At 42.2% G+C, this 21145-nt stretch overlaps 2 protein-coding genes across 2 annotated transcripts in view; one reads left to right on the top strand and one right to left on the bottom strand.

The window, feature by feature from the left end:
- Positions 1–21145, bottom strand: part of PDILT (protein disulfide isomerase like, testis expressed) — a 96842-nt gene that overhangs the window by 48959 nt on the left and 26738 nt on the right. Inside the window, exon 2 of the mRNA XM_090277788.1 lies at positions 9040–9251. Within this exon, the coding sequence (XP_090133914.1) occupies positions 9040–9244 (205 nt within the window). The 5' untranslated portion in view covers positions 9245–9251. The remainder of the gene's footprint in view (positions 1–9039; positions 9252–21145) is intronic.
- The window catches only part of LOC150009813 (acyl-coenzyme A synthetase ACSM4, mitochondrial-like), a 32190-nt gene continuing 22190 nt past the window's right edge, over positions 11146–21145 (top strand). Inside the window, 1 exon segment of the mRNA XM_090279395.1 lies at positions 11146–11223. Within this exon segment, the coding sequence (XP_090135521.1) occupies positions 11146–11223 (78 nt within the window).

The following is a 21145-nucleotide window of genomic DNA, read 5'->3' as shown; positions in this document are numbered from 1 at the left end:
TCCTAACCCAAGGCTTCAGCCTACCATGTGGCTGTAATGTGGGGTTGAGGTAAGCAAGTGGGAATAGGCTTGAGGTTCTCTGCCTGCCTGCATGAAGTGCAGACATGTTCATGGGTAATGGACACAGAATTAATATTTGTCTGGGTTCTTAGTATTTAGATAACCATGAATTCCCTTTTCTGAGCAGCCAGTATGAGTCAGAGGCTGATCAATGGGGGAGGTGTGAGTACAAGGACTGGAGATTAGCTCTCAGCACAGGGAGCTGGAGACTGTCTGCCTTTCTTTAGATTGTGGGTCTTAATGAGGAACACTTGGCCATGTCTGAAGACATTTCTGGTTGTCACAATTGGAGTGTTCTTGATCTCTAGTGTGCAGAGACTGTGGATGCTGCTAAACATCCTACAATGCACAGGGCACTACCCCTCCACCCCATATATACAACAAAGAATGATCCAGCAAAAATGTCAATATTGCTGAGGATGGGAAACCTTATTTAGACCAAACTCCAGTTGAAGTACAGAGAAGTATTCTGAGAACAAACCTCTTTCTCATTCTTTAGGGCCATTTACAGAGCACAAAGGGGCTCCTTTCTAGTTCCTCAGGGCCCAGCCAACAAACTCCCCAGACCATTGTGATGGCCTACAAGGTTCCAAAGGCTCTGATGTTCATTTTCATAATCTTATTTCCTGCTATTCTTCAACAACTCAGCTTCAGCTACTCTAGCACATTCCTGCCTCAAGGCCTTTGCACTTGTTCCTGTTGCCTAAAATGTTCTCCTCCCAGATATCTGCAGGGGTTGCTGCCTTACTGCCTTCATTGACACCTTCTCAGGAAGGCCTTGCCTTCACTTTTCTTTGTCTCATTAATGGAGAACATTATAAGTCAAAGGAATACTCAGTCATTTATTCATTTTTTTCAACATCTCTGCAGACCTGCCATGCTCCGAGCACAATGTTAGATGTTAAGAATCAAGAGATGAATAAGATTTGTCTCTATCCCCCACAGAGCACACAATTTAAAAAAGTTTTAACACAATATAGCAAATTCTTTGAAAGGGAGAGTGCAAGGGCTATATGAGCACATAAGAGATAAGAATAACCATTACAGGTAAGAATAACCATTACAGGTAAGAGTGAGGTGAAAACAGCCTCCTGACAAGGTGATTCTATGAGCTTAAATCTCCCAAACCAGATGAAGAAGTGCACAAGGACACTACAAGCAGAAGCAACTATGAGTGCAAAGGCTCTAAGACCTGAGTCAGTGTGACCTATCTGGCAACCACAAATAATTCATGGTCTAGAGTAGTGTTCAAGTGGAATAGGGAAGTTGGCCTAGGCTAGAATCAAGCAGAGGACATGGTAGCTATGTTAAGGAGTCTGTGGTCTTATAGAGTCTTTAGGGTTTTTAATCAGGGTGTGACACCATCAGATTTGCATTTTAGAAAAAACTGTGACTGGGTTCATTGTAGAGACAGCACAGGAAGGAGAAGAGAGACCATCTAGGGAGATGCTGCAGTAGTTCACTTGGGAAATGATGAGGCAAGAACTAAGGCAGTGGCAGGGGAGATAGGAAAAACTGGAGATTGCACAGGGCTTTGTGAGGTGGTATCAACAGGACTTGGTGATGAATGAGAAGTGGAAATAGAGAGGAGCCAAGAATGACCTTGAGTTTTCTGACTTTGATGTTGGGTGAATGGTGGTGCTTTCGGTTAAAGCAGAGTGTGAGAAGAAGGAGGTTGTTGGGAGAATATCAAAGATGATGAGGTCTGTTTTTGGACACACATAGCACTTGAGGTGTACAAGGGATATCCAGGAGCAAAGATCCCCCTGAACACTGGCTTCTGAACCTGGAGTCCTTGGAGAGAGAAGAAAGTGGGCAGCTGCTAAGGATTTGAGAGTTACCAAGACAGTATGTCTCTGGAGACATTATTGGAAAAATCCTTTTTGTAAGGAGTCCATTTATCCTTGGGAAAAAAAGCTTTTATACTGCTTTTGCCAAGTGATTAGCTTTTCCAAAGGTCACTTCAGAGGGACTGTAAGTGTTTGAGAACTCATTTTGATTTAAACTGTGTATTGGAAGAAATTAAATATTCAAATGTAGTGAGTGTCTCTTTTAGATAAAATCTGTGCCGGTGTTTACTGCTTGAAAATACCCACTGGTGGGAATGCTTTAAGTTTAAAGTGTTCAAATTGGTTGTTATCAGAAGTAATTAAAGAACTTGAAATTTATTGGCTCTTTATGTAGCTCCAGATTCAGTGTCAATCTCTAAGTGATAAAAGGTCAGATAAAGACCCAAAGAGTCATGCACTTGCTTTTCTGCCCTGCTTAAAACAGAGCAGACTTGCATTCTCACATGGACTGGATGTGTTCCCTAGTCTCATCTCTATGCTGTGCCATTTTGGAAGGGTAAATGTGGGTTGAGATGTGTTTTGTGTCATGCAAAATGTGTGACTCTAAATTCTTCAATAACTCTCCTGCAGCTCCAGTACTCAGAGATTAGAACCAAAGCAAAAAGAGGAGATGGAGGACTTCCGGCCAAGGTGGAGGCCTAGACAGACATGCTGCGTCTCCCTCCACAACTAAGAAGGAATACAGCTGCATCAAAACTAGAGATAAACAGAAGTTCCAGAAAATCAAGCTGCATGGAAGCCCAACAAACAAATATATAAAGAAGAAATACGCATCCAGATAGGTAGGAAGGGTGGAGCCAGAGTAGAGAGGATGCGGTGTGGTGGTGGCAGCGGCAGGCTGGTGGAAAGTGCAGTTACACGTTTTAAAAAGTTGGGAGGGACACCTGGGGAGCACTCCCAGCAGCAGACCAGACCGCGTAGCTCACAGTTCCAGCACTGTTGCTTCTGACTGTGCAAAGCAGTAGGGGTTGGGGTGAAGTAAGAAACTGCCAGTCTCTCAGCAGAGTCCACTTGTTTAAAGGGCCCCCACGGGCCTAGAACATCCACAGACCCACCCACTGTGGGAATGATGACCAGGGCAACAGCTGGAGAGGCACCAATCCGATATGGAAGTGGGAGAAGTGCCTGGAAAAGGGACGAGTGCTGAGCAAGCAGCAGTGTTTCTTCTCAGACCCCTCCCCCACACACAGCACCACAACATGATAAAACAGGTTACCCTGTAATGATGAATACACTTATAATGTAACAGGAACAACAGCTCTACCTAAGACACAGAGGCAAACAAACACAGGAGCCTGTCAAGATAAGGAGACAGAGAAGTATGACCCAAAAGGGGGAACAGATCAAGGTTCCAGTGGGAGAACTAAGAAAGGAGGAGGTAGCCAACCAAACAGATGAGGAGATAGGCAACCTAACAGATGTAGAGCTCAAAATACTGATGAAAAAGATGCTCACGGGCTTGACAGGTATGCTAAAATATGGCAAATGCATAAGGGAAGAAGTGAAGCCTATGCTAAATGAAACAAAGAAAAATCCACATAAAACCAATGGTGAAGGGAAGGAAACCAAGATTCAAATCAATGATTTAGAACATAACAAAGAAAAAAGCTGTCAACCACTACAGAATGAGGAAATAAGAATTGAAGAAATGAGGAGAGACTTAGGAACCTCTGGGACAACTTTAAATGTGACAACATCTGAACCCTAGGGGTGCCAGAAGGAGAAGAGGAAGAGCAAGAAATTGAAAGCTTATGTGAAAAAATAATGAAGGAAAGCTCCCCAAATTTGGTGAAGGAAATAGACTTACAAGTCCAGGAAGCACAGAGAGTCCCAATGAAGCTAGACCCCCCCCCCAAAAAAAAACCACACCAAGACATGTTATAATTAAAATGCCAAAGGTTAAAGATAAAGAGAATCTTAAAAGCAGCAAGAGAAAAAGCAGAGAGTTACCTACAAAGGGGTGTCTATAAGACTATTAGCTTATTTCTCAAAAGAAACTTTGCAGGCAAGAAGGGATTGGCAAGAAGTATTCAAGGTGAAGAAAAGCAAGGACTTACAACCAAGATTACTCTATTCAGCAAAGCTATTATTTAGAATGCAAGGGGAGATAAAGTGCTTCCCAGACAAGGTAAAGCTAAAGGATTTCATCATCACCAAGCTAGTATTATATGAAATGTTAGAGGGACTTAAGAAAAAGAACAAAATTATGAACATTAGAATGACAACAAACTCACAACTATCAACAACTGAATCAAAAAATAGAAACAAAATCCAACTAAGCAAACCAGAATAGGAACAGAATAATAAATATGGGGATCATTTGGAGGGTTATCAGCTGGGAGGTGGAAGGGGGAGAAATGGGGAAATGGTACAGGGATTAAGAAGCATAATTGGTTGGTACAAAATAGACAGGGGTGAGATAAAAATAACATAGGAAAGAGTGAAGCCAAAGAACTTATATGCATGACCCATGGACATGAACTAAGGTGGGGAGAGATTGCTGGAAGGAAGGGAGCTACTGGGCAGAGGGGAGCAAAGGAAAAAAATTGGGACCACTGCAACAGCATAATCAATAAAATATACTTTTTTTTTAAAAAAAGAGAAGATAGCTTGGATGTCTGACCAGTGTAAACCATTAGCCCACAATTAATTCCACAAGAAGCAGAGTAGGAATGACATAGATGCACAAGACCACTGAGGAGGCACTGGGACAAGGGCAACTGAGTTGCTGATACTGTAACATACCCAAACTCCCACGTGGGAAGTGGCATCATTCAGAGAGAGCATATCAGATGAGAAGAGACTGAGGAAAAACTGGGAGGCCTGAATTTCAGACAGGGGATACAAACTCAAATTTGAGACAGGGGTATGACTGTGTGGGGTTGGCTGGCTAGGGATGTGGCAAATTGACAGGCAAGTTTTTTTATCAAAAGGGAAAATCATTAGTCAGTTCCAGGCAATTGTCATAGTGCAAGAATATGAGCTAGTGCTTCCAGATCTTCTATTTTTTTCAAGAGCAAATATAAATTCAATTTTAATTGTGAAATCTTCCAATTTTTAAAACACTGTGTGGACTAAATATAACCTGCCTGCAGGTTATTTTCAGTGCATGAGCTGTTTGTTACAGCCTTGATTTCAGGGTTATGGGAAAGAAGAGGAGAGATAAAGGAGAACTGAGAAAGTGAGCAAGAGAGATCAGAGGGAACCAGAAGATAATGGACTCATAGGCACCAAAGGGTGCAGGGTCTCAGCATGGAGCTGCAAAGAGGTTAAGGAAGGTGAGTAGCAGCAAGTGCCCCCTGGAGTTGGCAGCCAGATGTCCTCAGCATGTTAGCCTGAGCCAAACAGTCCGAAATAGATCCTGACATTTCTGCCCATAAGATAACCTTTTCCTGGTGGTTCACTGTCTGGAAGACCTCATACCACCAGGGTGCCTCTTAGCCATGCCAGCTTTAGGTTATTTTTTACCAGAGGCCATTTTAAGTTTTCTATATAAAAAAGTTGGTACAATGAAATTAAGGCAGACACTGTCATGTGTTCCCCAAACCCTGTTTTTCCCTCTTCATTTATACTGCTAGACTACATTTCCTCAGCCTCCTATTCAGACAGGTATGGCCAATGGCAGAGATGTGGCCAATGGAATGTGGTTAGAAATGATGTATAACAATGATTTTTTTCATGCTGTACAGTGTATATGAATCACCTGGGATCTCATTAAAATGCAGCTTTGAGTTCGGTGTAAATGAGATGAGGCCTGATATTCTGCATTTGTAGTGAGTTCCTCAGTGATATCAACACTGCCGGTTCATGAACCACAGTTTGAGTAGCACTGATGCGCACCATTTTCAGGGCTGGTCTGGTCCTGAAGCATGTGCTCTCTCCTACTTTTGCACTGGAGAGGATTCAGTGGAGTACTCACGCTTGAGTCACTTGATGGGAAGGTCCTGGGTATCTGAGTAACTGTATGGAGTACAGCTCCTCTTGGCCTTGCATGAAACTAAGACATAAACATGAAATGAAACTTTACGAACCTAGATTTGGAGGGTTATAAAGTTTAGCTTTCCCTGCTAGTGCAGTGATCTTTAAAATATCTAATCAGAATCAGAACAAAGAAGGAGTTTGAGTGTAAAAGTGGGCAATCAATTTTAGAATTCATTTCTTTAAAAAACTTCATCTAGCATTATAAACCTACAATGTGCAAAGTCCTAATATGACATTTGCATATTCAATTTCTCCTACAACCTTGGACCTCATGGTAAATACTGTGAATCAGCTATTCACAGTACTCCCTCTTGCTTTCTCAACCATAGCAGAGGGAAACCTACACCATTAACCATTCCAGACACCTCAGTAAGAAACAGCCATGGGCCCTAACCAATAAGGTATAACCAAAGTTACTGGTGGGGCTTCTGAAAAAGTTTATTTTTAAGGAACATACTTGGCTGGTACATATATGCCCCTTTGCTATTTGCCTGTCCCCTTTTTTCCTAGCTAGGTGTACAATGTAATGCAGGAGGTGCTATCGCCATCTTGTGATCCTGAGCTACACACGTCAAGGATGAAAAGGCAAGAAGATACAAGGAGCCTGGGTTCTAGACACTGTGGAGCTGCTATGCTAGTCATTGACCACCTATCCATGACCCACATAGAATATGAGATAAATTCTTGAATTTAAGCCACTGTTAGCATACTCTTTATTACTAGTCCTCACTGAAAGGAAGTTGATGCGCTTCATCCGTTCAGATGCCGCAGGGCCAGGGGAGAATGGGAAATCATGTTTCCTGAGCACATTTCAAGAGCCAGGCCCTTCCAGACACTCTCAGTTGATCCCTTTAACAACTTTACCAGTTTCACTATTTCCATATTACATATGAAGAAAGTGAGACACAGATATGTATCCAAGGTCACATATCAATATTCTTGGCAGAATAGAGCTTCATTCACACTCAGGCTGGTCTGACTCTTAAACCCATGTCCTTTACACCAAACCTTGATGTCATTTAAGGACCGAAGTGTGTGAATGACTCAGTTGAAAAGAAACTCTTTGAGTTTACCAGTGCTTTAGAATAGAGGCCTTGATAAATTTGGGCATCAGCAACCATATATTCCAACTTTTTCTGACTCCACAGCTCTGGCTGAAGATTCCCCATCATTGGTCATCACTGGGAATCCAAATAGTAAGGATTTCTCTCACTTGAAGCCAAACTTCAGGCTTCAAGCTACATTTGCATTGGCCTGCGAAACCCTTGTGCATTGAAGACACAAGAGCATGGGAACCAAGCCACAGAAGACTGCTCAGCCAATCTGCAGTCCAAAGAACCATTTCAAAGACATGTCCACACTGTCACTTCTCCTTTGGGCACCCAAGGTATAGAGTTTAGAGTATTTTAATGCTATGAATAGCATTTTAAAGAGCTTCTCATGCCTGTGATATTTCTAGCTTAAACTACAAAGTTTTTGAGAGCAAAACCCAAGGCCCTTTTTCTTTGGGTCCCCCTCAGGGCCAACCCAGGGCCTGGCACAGAGAAGAACTATATAAAAGTGGGATAAATCAGAATTCAACAGTAATAGCTCTGCCCAAGGAGCTAATGACTGCATATCTGAGCCCATTTCCATCACCCTAACAACCTACAAGGGAGAAATTACTGACCCTTTTGTACAGATGAGGAAGCCAGTAATGGTAATAAAGAGAATGGCAGGCAATATATTCTTAAGCCCTTATTATGTACTAGGCACTGTGCTAAACACCCTAGGAATTATATAACATTATTAAAACCTCCATTTCACAGCTAGGTAATAAAGGCTCACAGAGTATCAAAGTCACTTGCCCGAGGTCACCTCATTAGTAAGTGGCAGAGCTCAGCATTTGAGCATAGGACTGTGACCCTCTAAAGCCAACTTCTTCCCATTACATGCACTGGTCAGACTGGAGATAGTAGAGAGTCTTCAAAGGGTTATAGATAGAGGAGGGCAAACAAAGAGGGGCAAAAAAGACTACATATACACAGCAGCTGACAGAAGGAAAGAATGGGAATGTGAGTGGGGTGATGAATGGGAAGAGGCAGAAACCAAGAAGTGAAAGCCACATGTCCTGCATAGCCCTGCTTAGTTCTGGAAACCTGGGGACTGCTCTGGCCTCTGGGAACTTAAATGGGTACTGGCAGGCCTGGCACATTCTGGAAGTGGACCTTGGGGATTAACACAAAGCCAGCTACTTTCCAGAAGTGGCTCTGAAGGCAGGATTCTGGAATCAAGAATTCACATCTACTTTCTGCATTGTTCCAATACTTGCACATAGGAAGTGTTAGAGCCCAGGGTCTGCATTCCTCACTTGTGAGAGTGTGACCTCAGGCAAATCACTTGACCTCTCTGAACTTCTGTTTCCTCATCTATAAAATAAGGAGACATACAGTTCACCACACTGCGTTGGTGTGAGAATTAAATGACTTAACATTTAGTGAGGCACTAAGGCGAGTGCCCAACACACAGGAAGTGCTCACTATAGGAGAACTGTCATGAATATCCCTTCCACTCTGTCCTCAGACACAGCTCTGAGCCAGGGCCTCAGGAAAAGAAGCCTGTTCTCTCCCCAGAATGTCTGCTCATGCAAAGGACAAAAACCCAAAGAGTAAGAGTGGCCATGCAGTTCAGATGATAAAGATAATGGTCTAAACTCTCTTCTTGAGATCTTTCCCATGGCTGCCATCATTTATTGTTCCCTGGCTGTTTTCCAGCAGCTTAACACATTATCTCATTTAATCTTAACAAAAGTCCTGTATTATCATTATCTTCATGTCCATTTTACAGAAGAAAAAATGACTGAGGTTCCAAATGCTAAAGACACCTAAGGGTAAAGCCTGGCTCCTTGCCTTCAGTGGGACAGGAGAGCCACATACAAATCCAGACTATAGTGGCAATGTAGTACTTTATCTTGCAAATCATTTAACCTCCCTGGACTTGTATTTTCATCTGTAAATTGGGAATGATGTCACATACACATTTAAAAAATATATTAATAATATGTGTTTCATATGTTTAGCAATATATAAAAAACTTATGTCCTCAAGAAACAAAGATGCAGGTCTCACTCAACCCATCACCCACCCCTCAAGGACTGGGGAACACTCACGAAAAAGCACTATGAGGAATCGGTTCTGGTTGAGCATCTGGGTCAGGCCAGCGTGTGTCAGCACTATCAGGTTGCCTTCCTCCATGATGTGTAAGGGCTGGAACATGTTGATATTGGTGCTCTCCTTGATGTCGTCCTCTGGCAAGCCCTGGACTACAGAGATACAAAAGGCCGCCAGCAGCAGAGACATCCAGAGCAGTTCCATGACTGTACTGCAGGGTAGGAGGAAAACCAGGAACCCTGATCAACATAGGTAGTGGGTCCCACGTCATCACTCCTTCCCCCTCTTCTTTCCTGCTCACCAGTCCCTGTACAGAGAACATGGCCTGAACACAGCCCACCGTCTCCCTAGTAGTGTCCACAGCTTTGCAGTGGTCCTGGAGGAGAGGCAAAATGTGAGGTTAACCTCAGGGTCCATGTAAACTGCACAGAGGTAGCTCAGAGACACTGGGCCCCACTCTGAGTAGCAAGAAGTCCAGTCGCGTACTAGCCGCCAAGCCCATTGGTTGACCAGACACTAGGTAAGACTATGGAAGAGATGAGTGCTAGAGTTCACTCTGGAACTCAGAAATGATCGTTCCAATTCCCTTCACAGCCTCTGTTTCATGCTCCTTCAGCTCCTGCTTCAATGACTTTTATTCCAGGAAGCTTACTGCCTCACAGTGTACTCCATTTAATTTTTGAACAAATGTTTTCCTCAAGTGTAATTATGTATTTTAAAAGTTATAACTAGAATACACACTTGTGAAAATGCCAGCAAATACAATAAAAATATGTTAAGTAAAAAGTAAAAATCTCTCCCATAATCCCACCCCTGAGAAAGATACTGTGGACAGTCTAGAATTAATCCTTACAGTGGTTTAATACACCTATGTGGATGCATGTTTTAAATAGAAATGGAATCAGATATGCATGTTGTTTGGTATATTTATTTCTTGCTCAATAATATGAAATATATACTAAATATCTTCCCATAAAGGTACATATTGATCTATACATGGTTTCCTTTTTCTTTCTTCTTTCTTTCCTTTCTTTCTTTCTTCCCTTTTTCTTTCTTATCTTCCTTTCCTTTTTCTTTCTTTTCTCTCTCTCTCTCTCTCTCTCTCTCTCTCTCTCTCTCTCTCTCTCTTCTCTCTTCTCTCTTCTCTCTCTCTCTCTCTCTCTCTCTCTCGTGCTGTTTGCCTGTGTAGCATACAAAATCCACTATGACAACTTAGCACCTGCTTCTGCAGAATGGGTGAAAAGACCCTGCCTCCAAAGGGAGTTGTAAGGATGTGGTGATAAAGAATTTGTACTTCATCATATTTCATTTATATTTTCCTCCTCTCCCTGCCCTGGGTTATTCTGAAGCCAGTCCCAGGCATCATATCATTTCATCCATAAATATTTTATCATGCATCTCTAAAACATAAGAATTTTTAATAAAACAACCACAATAATTGTGGGGGACAGCCCTGCGTGGTTTGAAGAATTGCAGCCCAGCCACAAGTTAGGCCCCTCCGGGAGGCCTGTGAGTCTTGACTGGAAGACCAGGAAGGCTGGAGATGGACATGACCCGAAGGCCTATCCAGGGGGTTCCCGTGGGAATTGAATTTAAAGAATGAATATTATGCTTTGAAGCTTGCTCTGTTTTTCTCATCTCTTAAGTTAGCTATAGACCCTGTGTAACATCAAGTACCTGAAAAGTGTATTCACTTGATGTCCATATAGTGCCAGGATGCCTACTGGACTGTGACCCAGAATGCTCACTGTGTTCCTTACATTGTTATTAGTAACCAGTGATTGTTAACAGTAATCCAAGCATTTGAAATTGATTGATGATTTTTGTATCCTGACTCTGTATCCCCTGGATACCCTTTTCAATAAAAGGAACTTGGAAGGCTTGATCAGAGCTGTTCTCCCCTAGAGAGAACAGCCACCTCCCTACCCCCCAGACATAATATAGTGTCCTGGATAGATTTGTTCCACCATGGTTGTGAAACCTCTGCTGGACTTAGTAGTTTTCAACCAAGCCTAGGGTGTTAGAGGCAACTCCACCTCATCTGGCACCTGAACAGGGACCCTCAGAAAAAAGTGATGCCTGTATCACCTGCGGAGCTACGAGTCATGATCATGAACAACCACATCGAAACGGATGGGAATTTTGGTGCCCCGTCATCCCACAGTAAGGGACAGCAACACCAGGTTCGTTCTGGTTAAGCCGCTGATGTGACTAAGATAAAGGAGGGAGGATCTTTCTTTCCACTGCTGCCTTTTGTGGCAGCAGTTTTGGCTTCAGTTTCATCTCCTCTCACACACTAAGGACCATTTAGACTTCTTTTGTTCCCTAACTCACCACAAAACTGCGGGCATGGGTCAAGCACTTAAAAACCAATAGGGTGCTCACTACTAGAAGTCTCCCATGACAGGATAAGCTGGTTCGCAGACTGGGTTAGAGCGCTAGGCTCCTGCCAGCAGCAAGACGAAGTCTGTGCAATGGTATAGACACATTCATAAGCATTTACTGCCCAATCCCTGTGGCATCTCCCCCTAAATAGGATTTTGTGACAGTGAGAGAAGCTTCAAGCTAAAGACAGGGTTTTCTATGAGGGCTCCAGTGATGACTGAGCTCCTAAGGTAAGAGGCACTTCCTCCCTGTGGCCTGAATTCTTGGGTGCCTCTACATGAGTTGGGACACAGCAGAGTTATCTGGGGTCAATCCCCAAGATGTGTAGGGGCCTCATAGGGAACTCCACTCACTGTAATATAATTCTTGGCTTGTCTTGGAACGTGCAATATAAGGATTGGTCACCCAACACTCCGATCCCTCACAGTTGTTTTAGACAACTGGAAGAAAAACTGAGGCACGTAAGAGAGGTTGGGATGACCAAGGGTGACACCCTTGGGAGTCCTCCTCACAAGCAGCACATTTTGACCCACTACTTTGACTAACCACTAGTTTAGAGATGCCCTGGCTGGTTTGGCTCAGTGGATTGAGCGTCGGCCTGCGAGCTAAGTGTCGCTGGTTCGATCTTCCAGTCAGGGCACATCAGAGAAGGAAAACTCTGACTCCAAAAAACCTCCGCTGCCTTGCGGCATACCTCTTCAGGGGAAAGGCTAAGGGAGTAAACCCCGACAGAAAATCCGGAGCCGGAGTCCCTAAGGCGGTTTGACGTTGTAGTCAACAGCGGCAACTCCTGCGGCGCACCTGAAGCCAAGCTGTATTGACTCCGTCTTTCCCTTGGATCCTTCAGCTGCGAAGAGAGGGGGGGTCTGCTGCATGGGCAACAGCAGACCCTCCATATCACCCTGCCCAGGCTCTGTAGCTTCATTGAGGCTCTATGGCTTCAGCTTCACTGGAGAGTGCAGATAGACTCTTAAGAAGCTACACCATCGTCTCTCGAGACGGATGGCTGCCGACGACGACGACGAGTTTAGAGATAGAAACAGTTGGTCCTTTTGAAAAGGGAGAGGCGAATGAAACCAAACCAAAAAGACAAAACCCATAGCCTATGAAAGAATAGGATCGGGGTTATCTAAAGGACAGAAACTTTACTTTCAGTTCTTGCAACAGCTTATTAAGGGAACAGGGTATCAGATCAAAGAAAGGCACCTAATCAATTTGTTATGAAGTATCAAAGAACACTGCCCCTGGTTTCCTGACAAAGGCACATTATACATGCAGACCTGTGAAAAGGTTGGAGAAAAATTAAAATGGTTACGGGAGAGTAGGACCCCTATTGGATCCCAGAACATATTAACTTAGGGCACAATAAGAATGGCTCTAGTTCCTATTCATATTCAAAAGCCTCTGGCCCAGGAGGAGTTTAATTCAGAAGGGGGAGTACCTCCAGTCAAAAGAAAGAGGCAGAATCTTGCACTCATGGGCTCCCTCAGAAGACAATTTGCTGAGGGCCCTCCTTCATACTCCACCACTCCATCCAGTGCCATTATGCGCTCAGGTCCAACTGGTTGATCAAGTTTTCTCCAATGCTATCACTTCTATACAACACTGCCTTAGGTGGGGCAGCTAAGGCAGGAGACCTAGAGTCTTTAGGCCTTTCCCATTGTTACTAGGAACTTATGGCTAACACAGGTCCACATACTCCTGCCTGACCCAAATCTTAATAAAAAAGCTGCAGAAAAGTTTTTCCTGTAATTGCCAAAAACTAAGGTTCTGTTTAGTAAAATAATTATATATTGTGGTATATTACTCAAATACTCAACTGATATTCTCTCAGTGCTAAGAACTGAACTTTTGTCAGTCTATATTAATATTATACACCTTTTATTATCACTTTAAGTAACTAGTCAAATATCATTTCATAACATATATTTCTTAGTTGACAAAATGTCTAAGATTTAAAATTTAAAAGACTTCCTTGTAGTCTTGAGATATTTCAAAGGGCCCTTGAAATATCTCAAGGATTTATTATTTTCTTCTTACCAAAAAGAAGAAAACTCTAGACCAATTAGGCTTAATATATTTTAAAATACTTGGAAAGCTTTGTCAGATAAGGAAATTTTACAAAAATCTCCAAAGTCTACAATGTTCTAATTATCTATAATTCTAACAACTATTTTAGAATATTATATTACAAAATTGCATATATTACAAAACATCTAACCATATAAGTCTTTAAAACAATAACTAAATTCTAAATCTAGGACTTACTAGGTCCTAGGAACAATAGGGTAATTAACCCGCTATTCAAACCCAGACAAAAAATGGTAGGATGCCTAAAAAAAAAAAAAAAAGAGTTACACTTTTAAACTCCAGCCATTTTTCAGCTGCAGCCTGTCATCTCAACAATTTCTCTCTAGCCCCTGCCCTGAGAGAGCAGGGCAGGATAGGAAAGGCCATTCTAGGACAAAGACTCTTTAAAGTCACCTTTGTAACAAAAAGCTGGCCAAATATTTATTTTTAAAAAATTACAAAAGGTAAATAAATAGGCCAAGTGAATCAATTAAAAAACTCCTTAGAAAAAGTCAAAAATAATTAACTAATACTTTTGCTCATTTCAGTAATCTATAGCCCAGGCAGATTTACAAATAACTCCTAAAAAGGAAAAATACAACAATCAAAGCCTTCGTGACCTCAAGTACTCCAAATTAATTTCTAAAGCCTTTAACTTTCAACAATCTCCAACAATTGTTAGGCATTATCAATTGTCTAAGACCTAGCCTCAGTATAACTACCCACCAGCTTACTCATTTTTTAAATACCCTAAAAGGAAACTCCAATCTCAACTTGCTACGGACTTTTACTCCACAGGCTTTTAAAAAGTTAAAGCTTGTTAACCAACATATTTGCAGCCACCAAACTGAAAAAGTTAACCCTCAATGTCCCGTGAGGCTGTTCTGTTTTCTGACCTTACATACTCCCACGGGACCAATTGCCCAGCTACAGCCATACCTAAGCATAATTGAGTAGTTATTTCTCTCTCATCAGCCTCAAAAAACAATAACCACCAATGTCTCTGCCCTCTGTCAATTAATAAGTAAGGGGTGAGATAGAGCTCAATAGTTGTTTGGGTATAATTCCAAATATATTCACTTACACTTAACTCAAGTCTACCTGCAACAGCTTTTTAGCCAATCCCTAGCTTTTCAATGTGCGGTATCTAATTATATAAAAAAAATTAGAAATAATTCTACCCTCAAATAAGCTTCTACAAAATATCCTTCAGCTAAATTTATATGTCAAAAATAAAATTAGTCCAATCCTTATACCTTTCACAAAAACCATTTTTATAGATGGGTTAGGAAAAACAGGAAAAAAAGCTATAACCTGAAGGGAAAGACAAAGTCAGAAAAACTGGGTAACCCACAATCATTCCTCCACCCAGAGAGGCAAACTCTCTGGGGCTATTATAGCCCTCCAGTAATGGCTGCAGAAGCCCCTAAATCTAGTCTGCAATTCTGGCTATATGGTATATACTACACTCCATATAAATCAGACTTTACTCAAGAAGTCTATAAACCCCCAATTGCTCAGTCTATTCCTAACTCTACAAAGTTTAGTTGACAAAAAACAAAAAAATAAAAATAAAACAACAGAAAACCATATCCCATATTTGTCACCCATATTTTCTCTCATTCAGGCCTTCCAGGACCTATAGCAAAAAGCAACTAATGTGCCGACGCCTTAGTCAGTAAATTAACTACCTTCCAAAAGGCAGTTGCCTCTCATCAATTTTACCACCAAAATTCTCAAGCACTTCACAGAGAATGTGGCATTCCTTGTTCTCAAGCTAGGCAAATTATCCAGGAATGCATGGACTGCCAAGCGCTGGATGCAACACCACCCAGCAGTAGGACCAACCCTCAAGGATTGGCTTCTTGACTAATTTGGTAAATAGATATCACTCATTACTCTCCTTTTGGAAAATTTAAGTACATCCATATATCTATAAATATTTATTCTGGATCATTACATGCCTCCACCCTTATGGGAAAATTAACCAAGCATATTCGAGCACATTGGCTCAAAATGACCAGTTTCTTAGGCCAACCACAACAAATTAAAACTGATAATAGGCCAGGTTATATAGCCTAATCTACTCAAAAATTTTTATAAATATGACATTAAACATGAAACAAAAATTCCATGTAACCCAATAGGCCAAGCCATAGTTGAACAGGCCCACCATACCTTTAAAAACCTTCTTAAGTAATAAAAAAGGGAGAGTATGGAGTCCTCCCCAAAGAATCTAACTAATCTAGCAATCTGTACTTGTAATTTTTTTAATTGTGATGACTCCCTCATTACTTCTATTGAAAAATATTTCTGCTGTCATGGACCAGAAGATAGAGAATCTTGCTCCCTACTACTATTATCGGGACCCTAAGGAGCACAGACCTGGGAGGGTCTGGTTGATCTGCTAACCTGGTGGAGAAGATATGCCTGTGTTTCCACCTCCTCAGGACCTTTGTGGCTACCTGCAAAATGAGTGAAACAGTATCATGGACACCCTGCACCTGCGGACCACCCAGTCAGACTGGATCTGGCAACTTGAGGACCTGACTGACCAGCTGTCGCAGATGGCAATAAATGAGCGCTGACGCCAGAACCCAACTTGTCGCGGTCACTAGAGGGAACAAGCAAGGGAGATGGAGGAAAATTCAACCCCTCAGGAAACCAGGAAAATAACCTGGGGATACCTAAAAGCCCTTAATGAAATAAGGGGAAATAATGAGAGATACTGGGGCACAAGATACCCCTGAAAATTGCTTTTTAGCTTATTTATCTGTGATATTCTCCAATTCTATAAGAACCTTTACCATTTTATTAATACTGAGTTGTCTTGGAGGTCTAAGCCTCTACTGAGATAGAATATATATATATATTGGAACAATGTACTTAATCCACCAGTTTTTAAGCTCCTTACTTGGTGGAATTCTGAGCCCCCTCTGTCCAAGAATGACACTAAGTGGACTGGAGGCACTTCGTTCCCACCTGACGCGCCTTTAGAAAAGAACCGACATTAGTTGCCCATTTCTGCTAACACTATGCATATGTCAGAGCATTTACCTGCTTGCTTCTCCATGCTACTTGATACCCTATGTTTACATTTAATGAATAAGTTCTATGCCCATACTGTCTATGAAGGTAAACAGCAAACCAATATGTCCATGATAGGGACAGCTGGGATCCAAAGAAAATATCGGACCTCAGCTAGTACTCCTCCAGAGTTGTCTCTTTGCAAACCAATTAATCGTCCAGTGAAGACTGTTACATGGTCTCTCTGCAGAGATACAGAAGCCTCTGTTATAAAAATCCCTGGCAGCCCCTTAAAATCTGAGAATTGGGGAGCTTACTGGGAAATTAAAGACAACACCAGCAATAGTCTTGTTAAAGAATGTCCCCATACTGCCTATGCCAACCTAGTATAGGCAGGGATAGGTACTGAAGCTCCCATTATTTGCATTGCATCTCAAAATCATAGTAGCCCCTGGCATGTAAATATATAGAAAATGGGGCTACCATTTGTAAAATAAATTGTAGGACTTTTTTCATACAATCAGGACCCTAATACAGGAAAGGATTACTTTTATACTAAAACCTTAAGCAAAATATGGGCTACTATATGCACCTCTCACCCTTACTTAGTTCTTGTTATTCCTGGTATACCCCAGCTTAATTATAACCATTCCTTTAATGTATATAATCTTCATGTCACTGCTAGCTCCATATATGTCAACTGTCTTCGTGCACCAATGTCACGGAACTCAATTTAACAACTGTCTTTATGGTGCAAAGGCAGTCAGAAATCTGGCTGCTCGTAAATGTCACCAGAGAATGACAGGACCCTCGAGGTCTTACCATACTTAATCAGGCCCTAGCTGAAATTAGGGTAAAATGTTTTATAGGCACTCTTATTGCTTGTATTATCTCTGCTATTGTTGTTCTTGCCACAGCAGCCACCACTGCAATGGCCCTCGCAGTCTGTACAGACTGCTCATACTGTAGAAGTCTTGCTTACTAATACCACCCAGGAGATGATTCAACAAACTTGCATTGATCAGGAAATTTTAGCTCGATTCTCTGCTACTGAATCCACTGTCCTCTGGCTAGGGGAAAGGCAGAATACCTTAGTCACTAGGCAACAACTAACCCGTGATTCCGGATTTTTGAGACTGTGCGTCACCCCATTAAAATTGAACTCTAGTCAACCCTCCTGGGCTGATGTACAACATCATTTGCAAGAAGCCTTCTCCACTAATTTGAGAGGTCTGATTGATTGGCTACAGTTTGAGCTTCGTGAACAACTTATAGACATTAAGGAGCTTACGGAACAAAAGGTGTTCCAAACCCTCAGTAATAATTTCCAATGGTTCAATCCTAAAACTTGGTTTCAAAGATTAAATTTATCTATTTGGATAATGGGAGCCATTGGATGTATATTGATTATTATTATAATTTGTGTCCTTCGTTTTCTTTACAAATTGTTCTCTCATGATTGTATACAAGAAAAGCAAGTAGCACGCTTTGTAGGACTCTTTATCATTAGCTATCTAAATAGCAAAAAAGGGGGAGGTGTGGGGAACTGCCCTGCGTGGTTTGAGGAATTGTAGCCCAGCCACAAGCTAGGCCTCCCTGGGAGACCTGTGAGTCTTTACTGGAAGACCGGGAAAGCTGGAGACGGACATGACCCGAAGGCCCATTCAGAGGATTCCTGTGGGAATTGGATTTAAAGAATGAATATTCTGCTTTGAAGTTTGCTCTGTTTTTCTCATCACTTAAGTTAGCTATAGACCCTGTGTAACATCAAGTACCCGGAAAGGGTATTCACTTGATGTCCATATAGTGCCAGGATGCCTACTGGACTGCTCACTGTGTTCCTTACATTGTTATTAGTAACCAGTAGTTGTTAACAGTAATCCAAGCATTTGAAATTGATTGATGATTTTTGTATCCTGACTCTGTATCCCCTGGATACCCTTCTCAATAAAAGGAGCTTGGAAGGCTTATGGGGGCTTTTCTCCCCTAGAGAGATCAGCCACCTGTCATCCTCCCAGACTAAATACAGTGTTTGGGTTACTTATTGTCTCTCATTCACGATCCTGAGACCACTGCTTGACAGTGAGTTTCCACCAAATCGAGGGCATAGGGGGTGACCCACCTCAAACAATGTTATCCTACTTAAAAATTAACAATAATTTCTTCATATCATCAATTATCCAGATAGTATGTAAATTACCTTGATTGTCTCATAAATTTTAAGTTTGTTTAAGTTTGGGTCCAAACAAGATCCATGTGTTATCATTGGCTCTTGAGTCTCTTAAGCCTTCCAGGTAATTCAATTTTGATAGAGTAGGCAGTTAGACAGACATGAGCAGAGCAGGAACCATAGACCAGGTACAGAAGGTCACCAGGGCAGAAAGCTCTGGCAGGGAGGTTGGGGGAGGTTGGCTAATAACAAGCAAAACTGGGGACAGAAGTATTTACAGGGTGGAACTTCACCCCCCAGGGTGGCCTTTCCTCCCTTAGCATATCACTGGTCATGTGGTTTAGACCCCCTTAGAGAAGGGACAAGGGGGCCAGAGAATAGCCTCATATGACTCCCATATAAGCACTTGCACAACCACTCTCTTATATACTAATCCCCCAGAACAATGAGGTTCAGACCCACATCAAACAATCTTAGGAACAAAGCCTTTGGTTTGTTGATTATAGAGAGAGTTTTGGTCAAACTAGAGATATCTAAGCCTCAGTTATGTTCCAGCTCTAGGTCCAGAAAAGCAGCAAAATCAGACAAAAGATATTATGGCTGATATCAGGACCAGCTGTGATGACTAATGAGCCTAGCACCAACCAATCATTGGACAATGACCCTGAAAAGACACACCTGGAAAGCTCAGACCTCCTCAAAAATCCCCACTTTTAGAGAAGCAGATAAAACCCTCAAGACAAAGGATTCAGTTCTCCCACCTCTCTCTCTTCTCTCTCTCTCTTCTCTCTCTCTCTCTCTCTCTCTCTCTCTCTCTCTCTCTCTCTCTCTCTCTCTCTCTCTCTCTGTCTCTCTCTCTCTCTCTCTCTCTCTCTCTCTCTCTCTCTCTCTCTCTCTCTCTCTCTCTCCCTCCCTCCCTCCCTCCCTCTCTCTCTTTCTCTCTCTGTCTCATACCCCCATGCCTTGGCCCACCCCCTTCCTTCCTCAGGCATGTTCTCTCTGCTCTTTTTTTCTTTGTCAGTGTTTCTCAATGTCTTTCTATCTCTCTTTCTTTCTTCCTCTCCCTCCCTCTCTCTCTCTCCCCCATACCTTTCCTCCCCTTTTCTTCCCTCAAGGTGTCTCCCTTTGCTTTCTTTCTCCTAAGCTCCAAGGGCCCTTCTTTAGCCTCTGTAAATTGTTTTCTGAGTCCACACAGCCCAGTTGGTTCACTTCTTCCATAGCTCACTTCTTTTACCTCTGTGACTTTCTAAATAAACTTTCACTTGTATTTGAGTCTTGACTCTGAATTTTTTCTTAGCTAAACTCAGGGACTGAGGTCTAATATCTGGTGTTCACCATTAACTGGTTGAGAACACATGGTGGGCTATCCCTCATGATCCCCCCTTATAGGACTTTAACAGAGGATTCCCCAGAGGTTCCTGAGCAATTTGTGGGGAAGGGGAAGTCAGAAGCCCAAGAGGGAGGTGGCTAGTTTCCTGTTCATGTGGGCAGGTTGGAACATAAGCTTAGAAAGCTTCCAGTGCTGTAGTCTCACAGGATGGAGATCAAGCTCCCCACTGATGTGAAAAGCCCTCCTGAGAGAGATATATGCTAACTCTAGTCACAACTTTTATTCATTCCTGAATCAATTCATTCTCATTCACTCATTTATTCAATGAGTGCTCACTTGTCAAATATTTTTTAAGGTCTTAATACCTGCTAAGCATCATTCAAGGTACTGGGAATACAGAAGTAAACTAAATAGACAACAGTTCTTGTGCTCATAGAGCATATATTCTAGAATAACAAAACACAGTAACAGATAAAGAGATAGAATATATAGTATGTCAGATACTGATGAGTGCTAAGAAAAAAACTAAAACAGGGAAGACTTGAAAGTGATCAGGTGAGGGAAAAATGTGGACATTTTAAATAGGGTGATCATATGGAAAGCTTTATTCAGAAGTTGGCATTTGACTAAAGATAGCAAAGAAGTGAATTATTTGTATTGCTTGGGGTAGGGCCAAGGTGGGGGGCTCTCTTCCTCTCCTTCTTGCTCTCTCCTGAGATATTCTCTGGCTACATCTCAGTCTTGCCTCATCACTGGGATTCCCTCAACTCTGGACCCCATTTTGGTTCACCCCCCTGCACTGAGCTCTCAGCCCTACCATGACCCCTGGCCATGGCCATGAACTCCAGTTCTCTCTGCACCTGCCCTCTGGCCTGAGGTCCCTTGTAACCTCTCTGTGTCCCTAGGGCATCCTTGGGCACAGCCCCACAAATTGTAAGCCTAGCTCCTGCATTCTTCTGTCATCCCCCACCAACAGAGAATGCCATAATGGAAAACTTTTATTAGTAAGAGTAATAAGAAGAATAAGTAACATGGAGGTGCTTGCTACCAACTGGCCTCTGTGCTGAGCACTAAATATTCCTTGTCCCCACCAGCATTCCACAAAGGTACTCCTGTCCCAGCC

This window comes from Furipterus horrens, unplaced genomic scaffold (genome assembly GCF_987537825.1).
Source record: "Furipterus horrens unplaced genomic scaffold, mFurHor1.1.pri manual_scaffold_5, whole genome shotgun sequence".
NCBI lineage: Eukaryota > Metazoa > Chordata > Mammalia > Chiroptera > Furipteridae > Furipterus > Furipterus horrens.
This window is presented reverse-complemented; position numbering and strand designations above follow the sequence as displayed.